General features: G+C 42.5%; 1 protein-coding gene across 6 annotated transcripts in view; it reads left to right on the top strand.

The window, feature by feature from the left end:
- The window catches only part of gpat3 (glycerol-3-phosphate acyltransferase 3), an 80844-nt gene that overhangs the window by 36568 nt on the left and 24572 nt on the right, over positions 1-19704 (top strand). For all 6 annotated transcript variants that reach the window (XM_059965315.1, XM_059965318.1, XM_059965317.1 and 3 more), the window contains exons 7-11: positions 8530-8623; positions 9286-9401; positions 10926-10981; positions 12054-12139; positions 13094-13222. In XM_059965315.1, the coding sequence (XP_059821298.1) occupies positions 8530-8623; positions 9286-9401; positions 10926-10981; positions 12054-12139; positions 13094-13222 (481 nt within the window). The remainder of the gene's footprint in view (positions 1-8529; positions 8624-9285; positions 9402-10925; positions 10982-12053; positions 12140-13093; positions 13223-19704) is intronic.

Below are 19704 nucleotides of genomic sequence, written 5' to 3'. Positions count from 1 at the left end.
CAGCATACATCTGGGTGTCTCTATTGCACACATAGAAACTCATCTCTGTTCCTCGAATTATGGAATGAATTCAAGAGTTTAGGGTACAGATGTGAAAGTGTGTCTGCTGAATTAAAATCAAGAGACTGGATTTAGAGATCCTTGTGGGGTGGGGTAAAATTATAAAGTTAGAGGTGGTTGCAGAAGGCAGATGTGGTGAACTTATTGACAGATATGAAAACAAGGTTAAGGATATTTTTAAAACTTGTGAATTTATAGTATATTGAGGGATACTATTCTGAGGAACCTTGGGCAATTTGAAGTTAAAGCACATGTTCATGTAATGGCCAAACTATACAGTATAATTGTACTTTATTTTCAATGTGGATGATAGAAAAAAATGGAGGGCTGTATAGGAAGGAAGTGTTAGATTGAGCTTAGAGTACGTTATAAGATTGGCACAACATTGTGGGCCAAAGGGTCTGTACTGTAATATTCTATGTTCTTTGAAACAATATGTTATTTTATGAGGTTACATACCTATTTTGGATTGTATTTCGTTCTCTAATATAACCCTGTACAGCTCCTGATGTTTACACAGTTGTGGAAGGTGTGAAGATGAATAATTGGTATAGTGGAAGCTATTTCACTCTTAGTTTGCCATAAAGGAATTCCTGAGCAATAGATGCTTTCAGCACATCTGAGAAGAAGAAAGTGATTCCAATGTTGGTGGAATTTATTTTACCATAGTAACACACACAAAATGCTGGAGGAACTCAGCAGGCCAGGTAGTATCTAGGAAACAAGTACAGTTGGTGTTTCAGGCTGAAACCCTCAGTCCTGCCGAAGCGTTTCAGCGTGAAACGTTGACTGTACTCGTTTCCGAGATGCTGCCTGGCCTGCTGAGTTTCTCCAGCATTTTGTGTGTGTTGCTCAGATTTCCAGCAACTGCAGATTTTCTCTTGTTTGTTATTTATCATAGTGTTTCATATCTCATTAATTGCTATTAATAACACCATTGGCAATACTAAATAACTGCAGATGATCATGCACTGACTTGGAAATGAAACGATCCCAAATATTTTTTAAAATAACAATATCATAATACTTCTAATTTGGTGGTTAAGTAATTACCAACATTGTAATAATGGTGCAACTAGGATTCCAGCAATTTTTGTAATATTAAATCAAAGCTGTTAAATTACATTTATTACCCAGTCCCTCCCCCATTCAATTTTAATTCTTGCTTTCCAACTCTACCCATTTTGACTCATATGACATTTCATCTGCAATGAAATTGTTCTCAAACTATTCACGACTTTCCCACCCCTCCAATAACTACTAAGCAATTGTGAAACTTAACCTGTTGTAGCCACATGTAGTAGATTTGCCAGCAATTCCTAGAGCTTGTCTGTGAAATTAAATGATTATGCTTTTAACTCTCTGATTTCTTAGTATTCCATTACTGTATGTAATTATGGGCAAAGAATGTTGACACCTACCTTCTGTATATATGTGCAGTGAGCATGATTTCTACTACATGCTATGTAAAGGGAATTCCTGATTTCATGAACATCAATATAACTTCTGGGGTAATGCATTATGACGTCCCTGTAATACTTTGTGTTATATTCATTAACAAATAATTCACTTTCATAAACCTTTCAATCAGAAAGTGTTTTAAATAGTTTTGTAATATTCTTGTTATAGTGATCCAGAATTTAATAATTAATCAGGAGTATTTGTTTGACGCGGCTGGTTTTTCACAACTTTATGTTATATTGGGACTGTCACACCTTCTGTGAGGGGAGGGTGGATTGGGAAGCCAGGGCGGCCGAGTGGCGGAGGATGGGTGATAGCTCTTACATCCTACAAATATTGAATATCATTTGGAAGGAAATGAAATTATAACAGAAAGTAGCAGCTAGTGAAGTTATAAAAATATTAATGTGTGTGCACTTTACTCAATTGGATTTCAGATATAGTTATTTAGACTAACTAGACTTCATGTCTTTGGCAGTCTTTGAATGGTCTTTTTGTTTTCCTTCTCAGTTTACTTAAGCTTCTTCTCTAACTTAATTACATAAGAACAAAAGCCAGTTTATTCAATCATGATTTAACAGTACAAAACTATTCCAAAGCAAATAGTGCAGATTGTGAAATATGTCAGCTTTATCTGGGTTTCAATTCCCTCTTTAATTATTTGGAGAGCTAGTGACTCTTTGAAAGATTACAAGAACAATGAGGAGTTTTGCATAGTTGCAACAGCTTTCCAGCTCCAGCTGGTTTGTCCACAGAATTGATCCAGCCAGCCGGGAAGACAATGGAATTGAGAGTTATTGAGATGTTACATCATGGGAGACCATTCAGTTTATTATCTTCAAGGCAGTTGAAAAGTAACTTTTTAACTTAATCCTATCTTCATGTACCAATTCCATAGCCCCTGCAAGTTGTAGCCTTTCAAGTACATATCAGTTTTACTAATGCGATGTGGGTTTCTGTGTCTACCGTCCTTTCAGTCTGTTACATACCCCTTGTGGGGGATAAATCTACTCTCCTTCTCCCTGCTAATAGGTTTCCATCATTCCCTTCAAACTGTGCTTCTGTGTTTTTGGATCCTCTGCTCATGGAACTATTTACTTTGTATGTTGTTTTAAATCTTTCAATAAGTCTCTCCTTAGCTGACATTTTTATAAAGCAAAAAATCTCATACGTCTGATCTTTCCTCATAGCTACATTTTCCTATTCTTAACAAGATCTTTGTAAACCTTGTTTTCTGCCATGGCGAAGACAAAACAGACCTGGAAGTATGATAAGAGCTCAGTAGGTCGGGCAGTATCTATGAATGGGAATAAGCAGTTGACACTTCATGAAGGGACTCAGCCCAAAATGTTGATTGTTTATTCCCATCTGTAGATGCTGCCTGACTTGCTGAGCTCCTCCAGCACATTGTGTGTATTGCATCTACGCTACCTCTTGTATGTATGGAAAGATGGTAGGCTACTCTGACTTACATTTAGTGTCTTGAACTGTAAAGACATCAGACTGTTTCTAGAATGGACCAATAAATTTGTTCCATCATTCAATATTCCAGTATTCCCTACCTCAGAATTGGAGGTACCTTCATTTAGGAAGAAATACTAATGGAACACCAAGAATATGCCAGTATGAATTAATATTGCAGGACAATAACTAGTAGCAGAAATTTCGTTATCCAGTTTGTGTTGCAGTCTCCTGTAAGATCACTATTTTCCTGAAACTTGAATTATCAGATAGACGAGGAACAGAGGGGAATTAAGCATCTACTCCACATCCTCAGTGTAAGAAATTAGGCATGACCCCAATGGCTCTTGGAAATATTAATTGATGTTAGTAGAGAAAACATCTCATCTGGACGTATCATAGTTTAATTTAGCAGCTGCTGTGTCCAAGACTGCAGGAAATTGCAGGGAGTTGGAAATGTAGCCCAGTCCATTATATCATGCAAACTAGCCTGCTTTACACTAATCGTTGTCTGCACTTCCCACAAAGCAGCCAACATAAATAAGGAACCCTCCCATCTTAGTCGTTCTCTATTACCCCTTCTTCCATTGGGCTGATGATACAAAACTTTGAGAGCACACACCACCATAACACAAATACAGCTTTTATTTGACTGTCTTTAGATGCTTAGATGCTATAGAATGAGCTCTGATTCTCATGTTCTCCTTCACCAACAGTGTATTTGTCTTCCTGCACTGCGCTTTCTCCATTATGGCAACATTATATTCTGCATTCTATTTCCCTTTTATTACCTTGATAAAGTTACATGTGGCATGATCTGTCTGGATGGCACTGAAAGCAAAAGTTTTTCCACTGTTCCTCAATGCAGGTGGCAAAAATAAACTGATACCAATACTAGCATCCTTCAAAAACACGAAATGCTGGCAGAACTCAGCAGGCCAGTCAGCATCTATGGGAGGATGTTTTTTTATTTATTTCCAGCATCTGCAGATTCACTCATGTTGCCCCACTAGCATCCTTCAGCTGCTTGCCTAATTCTACATACTGTATACCACGATATAGAAGGGGGTCTTTTGGTTCATTGAGTTTATAGCAGCCACTGCCTGTTGCGCACAACTCTCCCCACCATTTCTCTGAATCTATCCTCCCTCACGGGCCCATGAACTTCTCACCCACCTACACTGGAGGTGATGTACAGGAGTAGTCAATCTACCTTTAGGATGAGGGATGATGCCACAAGCTCTGAGAAGGGAAAATCATGTGTGACAGTGACTATCCAGTCTCGATAAACATAGCACCCGAGGTGAGGATTGAACTTGGTAATGAGATGGTACAGTAGTGCTGGTGCCCAAGAACATGGTCACCTGCCTCAATGACCATTATCCAATAGATCTTGCATCCACTGTGATGAAGCCTTGAGACGTTGGTTGGTCTTGTAGTTTATCAACTCCCGTGTGAGGAGTGAATGGATCGGCTCCAAGTTGCCCACCGTCACCACAGCTCAGTTTCAGATGCTATTTCATTGGCTCTTCACAGAGATCTGGAAGATCTGGACAGTAACAATGCATATGTTAAGATGTTCTTCATTGAGTGCTATTCAGCGTTCAACACTGTCATCTCCTCGAAACTCATCATGATGCTCTAAGGCAGGGGTGGCCAACCTTTTACGTTCCATGCGTCAATTTTTTCACACACAAGTTCAGATGCACCATACAAGTTCAGGTGCCCGCGTTCAATTCTTGTAAAAATATGTTAATATAGACATATTTAGCATTTTTACATGATATATTGATTTAATATACCTTAATGGGACTTCTAACAAATATATTTTGTCTTCTTTTGATTTCTTCCTTTTTCTTAATCACATATTCTTTCCATAACTCAGACCCAAGCACTAGCTTCAGTTTTTCTTCTATTTCAGTCTGATGGTGTGTTTTATAGTGTCTATTAAGATTGTCTTCTATTATGTGAGAAAGTGTTTTCACAAACAATGCACAACAATTTTCCTGACAGACCCGCTATAAATAAGAACTCATTTTCCCACTGTTCATTGAATTCACGCTTGCTATCACTTTCTGCTTTTCTTTTGCTCATTTTCTTTTGCACTGTGATGGGTAACTGAATGTAAAAACAAGGCTTAATTTTTGAAAAAGTACAAAACTGTGAATGTTCACACAGGACGGACAAAGCACAACTCTGTAGCGCACGAGTGTCAATTGTAAACTAACTGGCAAAAACCTGCGACGCACCGCTGGTGCAGACACCTGGTGCCTCAGGATCAAACAAGTAACGTGTATTGAACAGTTATGGAACGACTGCAGAACAAAAGTCCTTCTTTCCTAGTTAGACTCATTGGACATTTTTTAAAAATTGAAAACAGATTAATGTGAAAGAAGATAACATTTGCCAAAAGATGTGCACTAAGTAATAAAATCGCTAAAAATAATTGCTAAGTTTTAGATTTATTCTCAGTAAAACCTATTTCTAGCTCTAAGCTACTGGAATTCCTGTTATAGATTTTTTTTCTACAAATCGGTTTTTGGTTAATACTTTTTGCATGAGTAGGCTTACTTTTTTATTATTATCACTGGGGTGCAATTCGCCACTTTTGGCAGATGCACCATAGGTTGGCCATCCCTGCTGTAAGGCCTGGGCCTTGGTAATTCGCTGTGCGACTGGATCCTTGATTTCCTCAATGGCAGACTTCATCTTGTATAGATTGTCAGCAACATCTCTTCCACACGTATCTATCAGCACGTGTGCACTACAGGACTGTGTGTTTAGTTCCCTACTCTAAGTATAGCTCCAATGCCATATTTAAATTCGCTTATAACACTAATCAGCATACGGGGATGGGGAGATTGAAAATCTGATTGAGTGGTGCAGCAACTACAACCTCTCACTTAATGTCAGCAAAACCAAAGAGCCGGTTATTGAGAACAGGAGGATGAAGCAAAAAGTTTATGAGCCAGCCCTCATTAGGGAATGGAGCTGGAGAGGGACAGTAAGTTCAAATTCTTTGGCATGGATAGGTTCACTCTCCACTACTCATCTCTCAGAAGAGTTCCTACTTGCAGTTTGTCTTCTTTTGCACATTAATTATGTACAATTTTCAAAAATTCTATTGTATTTTCCTGTAAATGACTGCAAGAAAATGAATCTTGAAGTAATGTATGGTAACATTCAGTACAGGTACTTTGATGAACAAAAGTTACTTTGAACGTTTTGCTGGAGCTCTGAGACAGCAGCACCACCTGCTGCACAGCTGTGTCACACCATTACTTTCCCCTCAGTTTAGCGGATGCCTTGTGTATAGGTAATTAGTGTAACACATCCTAAATCGACAATCCAACCCTTTAGTTTATTCTTCATGGTTTGATTTGAAGTCTCCCTTAAGAGTTATGTTTCGGCAGACACACGAAAACTTACCATTTAAAATAAAAACAGGCTTTTATTTTGAAAGATTTACTTATAAGATTTTCATTAGTCTGGAAGAATTTCATCATATTCAACATGTCTTGGACACTTTTTTTTTGTCTTTTTGGCTCTCTACAAAGATCTCAGTTCTTGATGATGTAGGAAATATTTAGTGGCATTTTTAGGAAAATTGGATGTTAGGAAGGTTTGATGGGCTAGCAGGGCTGTCTCTGTCCGCTCTTTCCATGTGTTTGACTTTACTTTCCAAACTTCCTGTTAGGGTGAGTTATCTATCTGCTTTGTGAAAGTAATAGTTTCTGACATCCTTTGTTAACTTCCTGGGCACACATTATTTTCTTCCCCATAAATGTTAGAGATTTTAATTAGCCCTGGTGGCAGTACTTTTAATTACTGTGACATTTCCTGTTCAATATGTTCAAAGTACATTATTATCATAGTATGTATACAATATGCAACTTTGAGATTCACCTTCTTGCAGATAGCCACAAAGCAAAGAAAAACCATAGAACCCATTTAAAGAAACCTCCCATTCAACAAAACTATCAGATGTGTGAAATAAATCATGCAAACAGCAAACAAATAACACAAAACACGGAACATCAAACCCCATGGAGTGCCCACAGTGTGAGCTTCTGAGGCGAGCAAAGCCAGTCCAGGAGCCGGTGGTCACAGCCGCCGAGGTACTCAGGTCAACGTTGTGTTGATGGCTTCAGAACACAGCTGCAGATGCGGTGCCATGCTGAAGCGCCACAATCAACCCGCGCAACGAGTAAACTGCATTCAGCACTGAGGATATTAAACATCTAACCCTCTAGCTGAAAGTGAGTCGACAGCCACAAGACACCACGGCGATTGAACCTTGCGGCGTGAATCCCGAAGCTCCTGCACCTTCCACTGGCAGCAGTGACCCGGAGACTGGTCAAACGCAGACGGACGGCACTGAATACCTGTTCGTTTTCCGCTCTCGTCCTCGTCGATTTGAACCTTGTTCGATGCTTTAGTTGGCACAGAGTAATGGAACCAACCACAGATTCGTTTTCCACCAATAGGCATCATCACTCCCATCGATAGCTTTTGTTCCAAGTTCAGCACCGGCTCCAGTTGTGCATCAGTGTGAATGGAAAGAATAGGTTCAGTGCTCACGAGTGCATAAATGGATGGTGCAGGTGCTGACTTGTGCACATGCATTATAACTTAGAGTTGCTTTGTTGCAACAACAGCTTGGCATTGAGCATCAGCAGCACCAAGGAATTAATTGTAGGCTTCAGGAGATCACAACCCAGTGCTCGTTGAAGGGTCAGCAGTGAACGGAGTGTGTGCGGTTTCCAGTTCTTGGGTGTCAAATTCTTGGAGGATCTATCCTGAGCCTGACACATCATTGCAGTCATGCCCGTGGCTCCACATTGCTAGGAGTTTGAAGAGTATGCCATCACAGACTCTTGCGTATTTCTATAGATATACAATATGGTGGAGAGCATTCTGACTGGTTGTGTCAGCCTGGTGCGGAGGATCACGAGGGTACAAAGCATTATAGACTCTGCCAGCTCCATCATGGGCATAACCCTCCATGCCTTTGAGGATATCTTCAGGAGACAGTGCCACAGGAGAACTGAATCCATCACTAAGGACCCTCCCCACCTGGGACCTGCCTCCTCGTTAAGGAGGAGGGAGAAGAGCCTGAAGGTCCATACTCATTGATTTATGAACAGCGTCTTCTCCTCTGCCGTCAGATTTCTGATTTGTCCATTTACACTATTACTTGTAATCACTTTCCTTTTTGCACTATTAGTTTATTCTTGTAAAATCTATAGGTCTTCCATGTCTTTGCTTTGTGCTGCTGCTACAACACACTAAACATTATATGTCAGTGGTAATAAGTCTGCTTCATGAGGGTAAGTTAGATTGCAGTTCGTGAGGTAGCTTCAGCTCAGCTGTGTGAGCAGTAGCAAGGCTGCTGGCAAGAAATGCTCCAGGCAAGGTGGTCTAACTCAGAATAGATTTGCAATTTCTTTATCCTAGATAGGGAAGTATGAATTGATATACTGAAAGTGCTGGGGTTTATCAATTGTTAACAACAGGATCTTTTTAATCCATATTTTGTAATTGCAGGGAAAACAAGCCAAAGAGAGGAGGTATTTGTGTAGCAAACCACACATCACCAATAGATGTTGTTATACTGGCCAATGATGGAGGTTATGCAATGGTGAGAAGAATGAATTGTGTAGTGAACTATCCAAATAGTCCACTTCTACAAGAAGAATCCATTAATTCATTATTTAAAAGTATGCTTGCACTTGTGAATTAATGATTGAAGATGTTTATTTGCTATTTTGGGTGAATTTGCAGCGAGATTTAAAACTTTTGATCCTGTTTACCGTAAGTAGTTTTTGAGTCTCCTTGGAGTCATAGAGAGCGAGAAAGAGCACTGCACAGAAACAGGACCTTCAGCCACTGAGTCCATACTGTACCTCCCATCAACTACTTATTTACACTAATCCCTTGGCAGTCCTATTGATTATTCTCCCCATATCCTCATCAACTCCACTGACATTCTCCCCAGCCACCTTTACACCAGGGACAATTTAGAGTGGTCACTTAACCTACCAACTCACACATCACTGGATTGTGGGGGGAAACACACACAGTCACAGAGAGAGTGCGCAAGCTCCACACAGACATAGCTGGGGCCAGGTCTGAACCACAGTCAGCTTAACTACCTAGTGGCATAATAACATGTTGGTAATTTTAATTGTGTTTTCATACTCATGTAATTTTGTAATTTTTGGTGTTTATTTTCTTTGTTAAGATGTTGACATTGAAAGATTATTTAACTGTGTAAGGTTAAAATGTCCCATTTCTGAACAGGTTGGACAAGTGCATGGAGGACTGATGGGAATTATTCAGAGATCCATGGTCAAAGCTTGTCCACACATCTGGTTTGAACGTTCCGAAATGAAAGATCGCCAAATTGTATTAAAAAGGTTAGATTTAGTCACTGTTATCTCCAGTAATCTCCATAGATTTTCCGTCTGTGTCCAGCAATCCAGGAAGTGACTGAAGAAGTCAGTGGAGAAGAACTGGAAAAATGTCAACAAACTGGTTTGTAATTACTGATTAAGGTTTTCAGTAAATGTTGATTTAGTGTTGCAGAATGTTTAGCTTTTGTGTAGTACCTTGTGTGTTAATGTAATAAGGTTTTTTTCTGAGGAGATTGGTTACGGCTCAAGAGTTGTCTCAGTCAGAAGCTCGATGCTTCAGGATCCTCCCCAGAGGAAATACCACAAACGCTGGAAACTTGAAATAAAAAGCATGCTATGCAGCATTTATGGAGAGATGAGTTAATGTACGTGCAGTGTAGCAGGTTTTTACAGGTGTTGTTGGTTGGTTATGAAACAGTTCTATAACTAACCAACTTTGAATTAGCTTTGTATTGGTTATGGTTGCAGTTTAATTCAAGAAGTGGAACTTTGGAAAGTTACTCAAGTCTGATGTGCCGATAACTGAAAGTCATGACTAATCTACAGTCTATTCCAAGTCCTCCAACCTGATTTGGTTCTGTATCAAAAAGGATGTCAATCTCAGTGAACCTCAGCTGGATTTTGCAGATTTCGGCTATTCCCTTTGTGAGGTGCTTCCTGGCAACCCCTGTGAATATCTTGTATTTAATTTTGATTTTGCCCATCTACATTATTAAACACTTTAGCTGGACACTTTTTAAAATCACATACTCAAGGGAATAGAGAGTCCTGCTATATCCTCCTCTCATTAGCTAATTGAATTTTATTAGCTCAGTTTCTGCCATTGAAGAGTCCTTTTCTGGAAACTCAGCAAGGCATAATGCTATGCTGTTATTTTTCCTCTTGTGTTATAGCATTGAGGCTTCCTGTTGCTGTGTGGTTGGTTCTTTGTACCTTTTAACCTTGAAATTGATGTTGCTTACTCCAGGCACTCGCAGAGCTCAGAATATGATTGTCAAGAGCCATTACTCCCCTGGACTAGCTTTCACGACGCTTCACTCCTATTTATGCTACCCTACTGAGACAGAACTCCTTTGGTGCTAATGACCACACCTTCTCCCTGATGTGTCAGTGTACCTGTTCTGTTAATTTGTTGTCCATTCATTTGTGTTCTTCACAATTACAGTGTACATAGAACTCTTAATTATTGAGGATAGTGATTGAGGAAGATGAGTTGGGGTTGCTGAAATGTCCTTGGCACTCCTTGGCACTCTTGGATTTTGGAGCATTTAATTATTCTAATAAAAGAGCATCATTTTGAAGCATAAGATTGATTCCGTCTATCTAACAGTTTCATTTGGTTGTCAAGTCTTTGTTGAATCAGCTACATAAGGCAATTAATTACTTTGCATGGTAGAATCAGATTTGTTTCTTTGAGGCAACGAATAACTCAAATTCACATGCAATAAATAGCAGGAGATCTGAATACAGATTAGTAAAATAACTTGATCAGAATTTCCATGTGTGATGAAGCTTCTCTTCTTTCAGACTAGGTGATCATGCTGCAAATAAGACAAAGCTACCAATATTAATATTCCCTGAGGGTAAGGACATTTTTATCATTTGCTTCCTTATGATCAGAAAGTTTCCTAAAAAGTATTAAAAATGGCATTTGAATTTATCATTTAAAAATGGTCTCTATTCCAGAGGTAGATTTTCACTCTCAGTAAAATTTTTTGAGAAGCTTGTTGATGTTTGGAATTGGAATGCCTCTCATCGTTGCTGGATTTGTGGACCCAACATCTGATGTTACCTGAGTAATTCTGTGCTGAACTTGATTCAATATCCAAATAAAATTTCTATGCCAATATGTTAATGAAGAAGTCTAAATGCAAAAACAGTAGATGCTGGAAATTGAAAATAAAAGCAGAAAATGCTGGAAAAGCATAACAGGTCAAGCAGCATCTATGGAAAGAGGAAATGAGTTAATGTTTTGGGTTGTGGTCTTTCATCACTGGACGAGGTTGAAAATAAAGCAAGTTTTAAGTCGAAGAAAAAGTTAGTGGGACAAGGAAAACAAAAGGTAGGATCTCTGATATGTTACAAAAGACAGATTGATAATAAGTGGTGCAGTTGATTGAAAATTCTTCTTTCTATACTTTTACATTGAAGCTCAGTATTAGCTCAAAGAACACCATCTCAACTTTTGATTTGGCATACTATAGCATTCAGAACTCAACATGAATTCATGATTTCTAATTTTTCCCTGTTCTGACATTTGCCATAAACCTAAAAGATAAATCCATTTTCTCTCCCCACAGACCCAATGATTATTTCTAGCATTTACTACTTATACTTCAAAGTTATTAAAATACTTTTGCAATAAATACTTCTGTTAGGTGGAATAAATTGCATTGCAACAAATGGGACATTGTAATATCAAGAGGATATTGGACATTGAGCACAAATATATTGTTCGAGTTGAATGGGATGGGTCGGAGATTCTACTGAAGGATGAGTTGAGTAAAATTGCATTGTACGTTCAACAGGATTGGATTGAGTTTATGCTGGACACTGTGTCATGATGTGAATGGAGCAAATCCAGGCCCTATAGTGATTGGCAGTAATCACATAACAGCTTGTCTTATGATTGTGGAATATGAAACTTTCTTTCAGGTACCTGCATAAACAATACCTCAGTTATGATGTTTAAGAAGGGAAGCTTTGAGATAGGAGCCACTATCTATCCCGTTGCAATCAAGGTAAATTGAGAAAGGTTTTCCCAAGTCTGACTGTTACCTGTTTCAATCTTTCATATGTTTTATCTTTGGGATAAGCAATGTTCAGAGTGATTAAGAGTGCATTTTGTGCCAAAGCCAAGAGGAAAGATCTGGTATGATAAATATAGAACATGTTCTAGATGTGTGCTATATTTCTGTTCATTTACAAAGGCACCTTATTGCAAGTTTTATTTAGTTTTTTACTTTCAGTTTCCCAACAAGCAAAATAACAGGACTAATGCCTGCTGTCCTTAATTCTCTTAATCCTTTAAAGGGTATGTACTCCTAATAGTTATACGTGTATTTTATTATCTGTTTCGCATTTGTTTCCTATATTGAATCATTTAATTTACAGCTCCTAATGGAAACATTAGGAGCCACAAAGCAGAAAGCACACGATAGAATCTATAGTTTTTTTCAGCCATTACTTTGAAGGAGCTACCAATTAGTCCCAATTGCCTTGCTGTTTAAATTTGTAACCAGTATTTTTCCATTAGTTGTATCAGTTGTATTAGTTGTAGATCATAGCCATGTATCATGTTAAGAGAAGTCTCTTCATGTCACTGCACTTTTGCCTTTATGCTGAATGACTTTTCCTTCCTTCTGTGTTAGCAGTTTCCTCTTATTAATCCATAAAGTCTCCTCATTAGGAAGTGATACCAAGTATGATTTTCATTTGTCATCAAATATTGAAATAATATTCTGTGTTTAAGGTCTATATTGTTTTCCTTTTCCACCCCTTCCCCTCCCATATGTTACTAAGATTACAGCATGTCTGGACAAAAAACAGAAAGGGCTGCTTGCAAAAACAGGCTAATTAGTCTGATGGCAATGTGTAAGATTTGGAGCCTTAAAGTCAATTATTGTAATTGCCCCCTAGAGTATTGACTGCATTAGTAAGTACTTTATTGAGGGTTATTGTCTATTTTGTTGCAGTATGACCCTCGGTTTGGTGATCCCTTTTGGAACAGCAGTAAATATGGAATGGTGAGCTACCTGCTCCAAATGATGAGCAGTTGGGCTATTGTCTGCAATGTATGGTACATGCCTCCAATGACTAGACAGGTATGTTACTGGTTTGTAACCGATTGCATTATGTGGCTTTGCAGATGCACAGCAACACCCAATGTAAGCTTTATATAAGGGAGATTTGGACTGAGACACCCTCCGCCAATCCAGATGAAGGACCTTGACCCAAAATATCAGCTGTCCATTTCCCTCCAGGGATGCTGCCTGACCTGATGAATTCCTCTAGCTTTTTGTGTGTTACTTCAGATTCCAACATCTGAAACACCTTGTGATTCCAGAGAACAAAGATTGTTGAACCAGAGGATTGTAATTTTAAAACCACGTATTTTCCCTTCATATTTAGAGTTTTCTTCAGTTAAGTAATGAATCTTGTATGAAGGAGAAAGGTAGAACTGGTTGGAGAATTGAATTTCTTCTCTGGTACAGGCTGGAGGTCACAGTGCCACATTTGACAGTGTGATGTAATTACAATGTGATATTTATATAGTTAATTCCTATTACAAAGAAATTTATGATGGGGAAAAGAAATGACAAAGAAAGTATGTATAACTTTCAAGCATGTTTTGGTTATATAGATAAAGTGTAAAATTACAATGGTTTATCTATAACTTTTCATTGTTAGAGGCACAAGGAATATACAGGCCCTTCCCAACTTATGAATAACTGGGAGACTGGCCTGGCTGGCTGCTGCAGGGCTGTAAGCATCTTCTGCCACCTGGGAACTCAATTTGTGGTTTTTATTCTGGACTCGTGAAATGTTTGGGTTACAATCCACGGAAATCGAACTTTGTTCTAACCTAGGGGATAACCTGTAAACCATAAGAAATGGGAATAAAATTTTAATTTTTTCCAACTCCGTTCTCCCAACTTCTCCCTGTAAACAACCCCCCCCACCACACCAATCAAGAACCTATCACTGCTTTAAATGTACCCAATGACTTGTTCTCCGTAGCCAATGTGTGGCAATGTTCCACAAATTCACCACTCTCTGGCTGGCAAAATTCTTCCTCAGCTCTGTTTTAAAGGGATGTGCCTTTATTCTACTCTTAGATTTGAGACTCTCCCACTAATGGAAACATCCTTTCTACGTCCACTCTATCCAGGCCTTTCAAATCTTTTTGTTGGGTTGATTATAAAGTAATGACTTCTTCACTTATTAACAACCCCTTTGTGACACTCTCTTTGTTAAAGTTACCCAGTAATTCAAACAGTCAGGACAGTCAGGTGTGTGGATCTTGGGTAAGAGGTAGAAACGAGCAATACAGGGTAAGGGATCTGAGCTTGGTGGAAGTGTATGGGACTTCTCCAGAGTGAATGAGGTTTGTAATAGGGTTGGAGATAAAGCCAGTGATGTATTGGGTTGAGTTCACTATTCTCTATATCCGCTTGCATTCCTGCAAATTCAGTTTGCACCAGACCATGCCACAACCAGTTAGGTCGCTTTCAAAAAATACATCTGTAGAGGTTTATTAGTGTTCAGTGACAAGCCAATCATCTTCAGCTTTCTAAGAAAGTAAAAGTGCTGACATGCCTTCCTTATGAATGCATCTGTGTGCTGGATCTAGGGTAGGTTTTCTGATATGTTCACACTAAAGAGTTTGAATCTGCTGTCCCTCTCCACTGCTAATCCCCTAGTGCACACTGGCCCTCCTTCCCCTTCCTGACATATTTGGTGACAGCAAATCTGGATTTAATTCCCTCAACAATAATTAGCTGGCAAGTAATCTCTCTTCCTCAAAGTCAACAAGACAAAGGAGGTGGTTATCGATTTTAGACTTGCACCTCCCACATTGGCGGCACAGCAGTTTCAAGCTTCTGGGAGTGCTGAACTTTTCATAGTCCTGGAGCACATTGTGCACAATCAGGAACAACTCTACTTTCTGAGGAGGCTGACTACGCACATCCACACTCATGTCCTTCTACTGATACACATTAGAAAGCATTCTAACAGGCTGCAACACCTAATGATACGGAAACTGCACTGCGGCAGACAGGAAGACTCCACAGTAGGTAGGCAAAGCTGTCCAGCAAATCCCCGGCACCACCCTACTCATCATCAAAGACTTTTCCACAGCGAGGTGCCAGAAAAGGGCCAGTAGCATCACAATGGTCCCCGCGTGGTATTATTTGTGCCACTGCCATCAGGGAGGAGGTTACTTAACATCTATGCCAGGTCTACAGTACTTAAAATCAGTAACCTACCATCCCTACTTGATTGGTTCCCGTCAGAGTCACCTTGTGTACAGACACTCCTGTGCCTAGCATCGCTTTATGGACATACAATTAATTTATGTATATAAGCTGTCTAATATTTATTATCTAATTGAGTTTTCATTTGTGCTGCAATGGATCTGGAGTAACAATTTTTCCATTCTCCTTCACAATTGTGCATAGGAAATGACGTTAAATTAAATAATAGTTTATTTGAGGGATTCCGTGGTGTAGACAAGTTGAGGAGAATGGAACAGATAAACGTGTCATTGTTTCTGTTGTAGTGACTGCCCAGGTAAGGAGATGGTGGATTTGTTTAAGGGTGACCGGGTCTCAGACCAGAATTAAGAAATATTTTGTGAGTAAGAAATATTCTGTGCAGAAGAGGAATTGAAATTTCTCAGAGGACATTTTGACACTTCAGTTGTGGTCCAAGAGTCTGATGAGGTTAAGAATGTAAGAGTATTGCCTTGGTTTCAGATCCGGTAGTTTTTTTTTAAACAGACATGGATGTGTACAGGTTTAGATTGAATGTGGTTGTTTCACGGTGAGTGATTCATCTGGAGTTACTGTTTGGTTAGTTGTAGACTCTTGAGTTTGCAAGATTGAGAGATAATCTCATTGAGGTGACTACATTGGTGACCCCGACGTTCCAGACGGCATCTGGAACCAGCGACTCAGCGACCAGCCATGAATTCCAGCAACTCACACAGCGCGGTCTCTCTGAAGCTTCTGACTTTCTGGGCCACCGAGCCCCATGTTTGGTTCGAGCAGGCTGAGGCCCAGTTCAATATCAGAGACATTACAGCCGACGCCACGTGGTATAACTGCGTGGTCAGCACGCTCGACCAGGAGACGGCAGGCCGGATCATTGACTTCCTACGCAAGCCACTAATGGAGGACAGGTACACTAAGCTTAAGGCGCTCCTGATCCATACCTTTGGACTCTCTCGCCGTGAACTGAAGCCACCAAGATCCATGTAGGGACAAGACGAAAGTTCGGAACAACGGTGTTTCTATCACCAAAGATGGGGCTCAGGCGCGCGCCGCTGCCGTCCACCATGTGCTTCTCCGGGAAACGTCGGGGCCAACCGTCGCTAAAGGCTGTGATGGCTGGCCACCGAGACAGCCTCTTGTACCTCTGGGACTGACACTCCAGGCAGTGCTTCCTGGTAGACATCGGGGCCGAAGTCAGCGTACTCCCCCCCCCCCGAACATGGACACTCGTAACGCGGTCCTAGGCCCTGAACTCACCGCTGCAAATGGCACCAATACTCGGACGTACGGCCTGCGAACTATTGCACTGCATTTCGGGTCCAGCCGTTTCACTTGGACTTTCAGGTTGGCAGTGGCGTCACAGCCACTACTAGGGGCAGACTTCCTATGAGCCATCTGCCTCCTGGTCGACTTGAAAGGCCGGCGTTTGGTCCACGCCAAGACGTTCCAGACTTTCCAGCTCGGAGAAGCCAAGCTACCGGCCCTTCACCTGGATTCTGTGACCCTCTCGGGTAATGAATTCGCCAGTGTTGGCGGAATTCCCCTCTATAGTCACCTCGCAGTTCTCCACGGCCGACCCCAAGCATGGCGTGCAGCACCACATCTTCATGCAAGGACCGCTGCACACCTGAGCTCGCAGGCTCCCACCTGACAAGCTCCACCTCACCAAGGAGGAGTTCCATAAGATGGAAGAGATGGGAATTGTATGCAGCTCAAATTGCCCATGGACATCCCCGTTGCACATGGTGCCCAAGTCTGCAGGAGGATGGAGGCCCTGCGGAGACTACAGAAAGCTCAACGATGCCACAACCGCCAACAGATACCCGGTACTCCATATCCAGGATTTCACGACAACCTGCACGGAGGAATCATCTTCTGGAAAATCGACCTGGTCAGGGGATATCATCAGATCCCAGTGCACCCTGACGATGTGCCCAAGAAAGCCCTCATCACCCCGTTTGGCTTGTTCAAATTCCTGAGGATGCCTTTTGGTCTCAAGAATGCAGCCCAAACTTTCCAAAGGCTCATGGACTCGGTGGGACGTGGCCTGGATTTCATTTTCATTTACTTAGATGATATCCTGGTGGCCAGCAGTTCGCACCAAGAGCACGTGGCACACTTGCGCCAGCTCTGCCAATGCCTGAGCGACCACGGACTGGCAATCAATCTGAAGTGCCAGTTCGGGCTGATGGAGATCGACTTCTTGGGCCACAGAGTCAACCGACATGGTGCAGCTCCCCTACCGAACAAGGTCCAGGCCATCCGCCAGTTCCCCAAGCCCAGCTCGGTCAAGGGCCTGCAGGAGTTCACAGGGATGGTCAACTTTTATCATCGGTTCATGCCGGCAGTGGCACGCATCATGAGACCCTTGTTCCGCCTGATGGCCGGCAAGGCCAAAGAAGTGGCATGGGACGCGGAATCCACGGAAGCATTCGAGCAGACCAAGGAGGCACTGGCAAAGACGGCCCTCCTAGTGCACCCGAGAGTCGATGTACCCACAGCACTCACAGTCGACACTTCCGACACAGCAGTCGGCAGAGTCCTGGAGCAGCTCGTCGAGGACTAGTGGTGACCACTCGCTTTCTTCAGCTGGCACCTACGTCCACCAGAGGCGAAATACAGCGCCTTCGACAGAGAGTTGCTAGCACTCTACCTGGCTGTCCGGCATTTCTGGTACCTCCTCGAGGGAAGGGAGTTCACCGTGTATACGGACCACAAGCCCCTCAACTTCGCACTGGCCAAGGTATCGGACCCATGGTTGGCTCAGCAACAGAGGCACCTGTCCTTTATTTCAGAATTCACCGCGGACATCCGCCACATCGCAGGGAAGAACAACGTTGTCGCTGACACACCGTCTCGCCCCTGCCTCCACTCGGTAGGCATATCATCCTCAGGAATAGACTACACAGCACTGGCAGAAGCACAATGTTGTTGCCGGGTGTTCGACACGCTGTACGACCTGGCTCACCCGTCCATCTGGGCATCCATCAAGCTGGTAGCGGACAGATTCGTCTGGCATGGTTTGTGCAAACAGGTCAGACACTGGGCCAGGACCTGCGTACACTGCCAGACTGCCAAAGACCAGCGGCACGTGAAGGCTCCCCTCCAGCAGTTCCAGCCAACGCACAGGAGGTTCCAACACATCCAATGGACATCGTCGGCCCCCTGCCAGTCTCCTGGGGCGCCAGGTATACCTTTACCATGGTAGACAGGTTCACCAGATGGCTGGAAGCTGTACCGCTCGCAGACACGTCCACTGAGTCCTGCGTCAGGACACTCATTGCAAACTGGATCACCAGGTTCGGCCTCCCAATGGACATCACCTCCGACAGAGGGGCACACTTCACTTCTGGTTTGTGGACAGCTCTGGAGCTGCTCCTGGGCACCCAGCTGCATCACACCACAGTGTACCATCCCCAGTCCAACGGTTTGGCTCAGCGATTCCACCGGCATCTTGTCGGCCCTGATGGCGCACCTCAGGGACCCCGACTGGCCAGACGAGCTTCCCTGGATCCTACTAGGCAACCGCACAGCCCCCAAAGAGGACCTGGACACCTCCTTGGCGGAATTGGTCTATGGCGCCCCTCTGACGGTCCTGGACAAGTTTGTCCAAGAGGCCCAAGGTTCGGACAAAACCCCAGCAGTGGTGCTAACGAGGCTGCAGGACAAGGTAAGGACCCTGGCACCGGTCCCGACCTCCAGGCATGGTCCCACGCCATCCTTCACCTCCAAAGACCTCCGAGACGGTGAGTATGTTTTTATTCGCAGGGGCATGCACAGGTCACCTCTACAACAGCCGTTTGAGGGACCCTTCAAGGTGATCTGGCACAACGGAACCACGTGTGTCGTGGAGGTTGGTGGCCGGGAAGAGAGTTTTACAGTGGACCACCTCAAACTGGCGCACTTTGACTTTGAGCGACCAGTGAGAGTGCCCACACCGCGCCGGTGAGGCCGGCCACCCAGGCAAGCCACACAGACTGGGGGCTCCACTCCCCCGATGGACGTTTCTGAGGTGGTGTGGCAGTCCGCACACACAGAACTCGAACTGCCATTGGGAGCCGCAGGCAGACGCGCGGCCCACTCGGGGCGGACCTTCCGGGGACGGTCTGACGTCACATCCACCCCGCTGGTCGCAGGGGCCCTTGGGAGGGGAGATTTAAGTGCGCGAGTTTGAATCAGTAAAGGCATTCCGAGTTCAGGTCTCTCTGCCTCCGTGTGTTTCTTTAGTAGCGCTTTGCACGCGACCACACCCTCATGAATTCGGCTGGGTTACTTTTTGACCCATGGCTCAATACATTTCCTATTTAAAT

The sequence above is a fragment of the Hypanus sabinus genome, chromosome 3, assembly GCF_030144855.1.
Source record: "Hypanus sabinus isolate sHypSab1 chromosome 3, sHypSab1.hap1, whole genome shotgun sequence".
NCBI classification, from domain to species: domain Eukaryota; kingdom Metazoa; phylum Chordata; class Chondrichthyes; order Myliobatiformes; family Dasyatidae; genus Hypanus; species Hypanus sabinus.
This window is presented reverse-complemented; position numbering and strand designations above follow the sequence as displayed.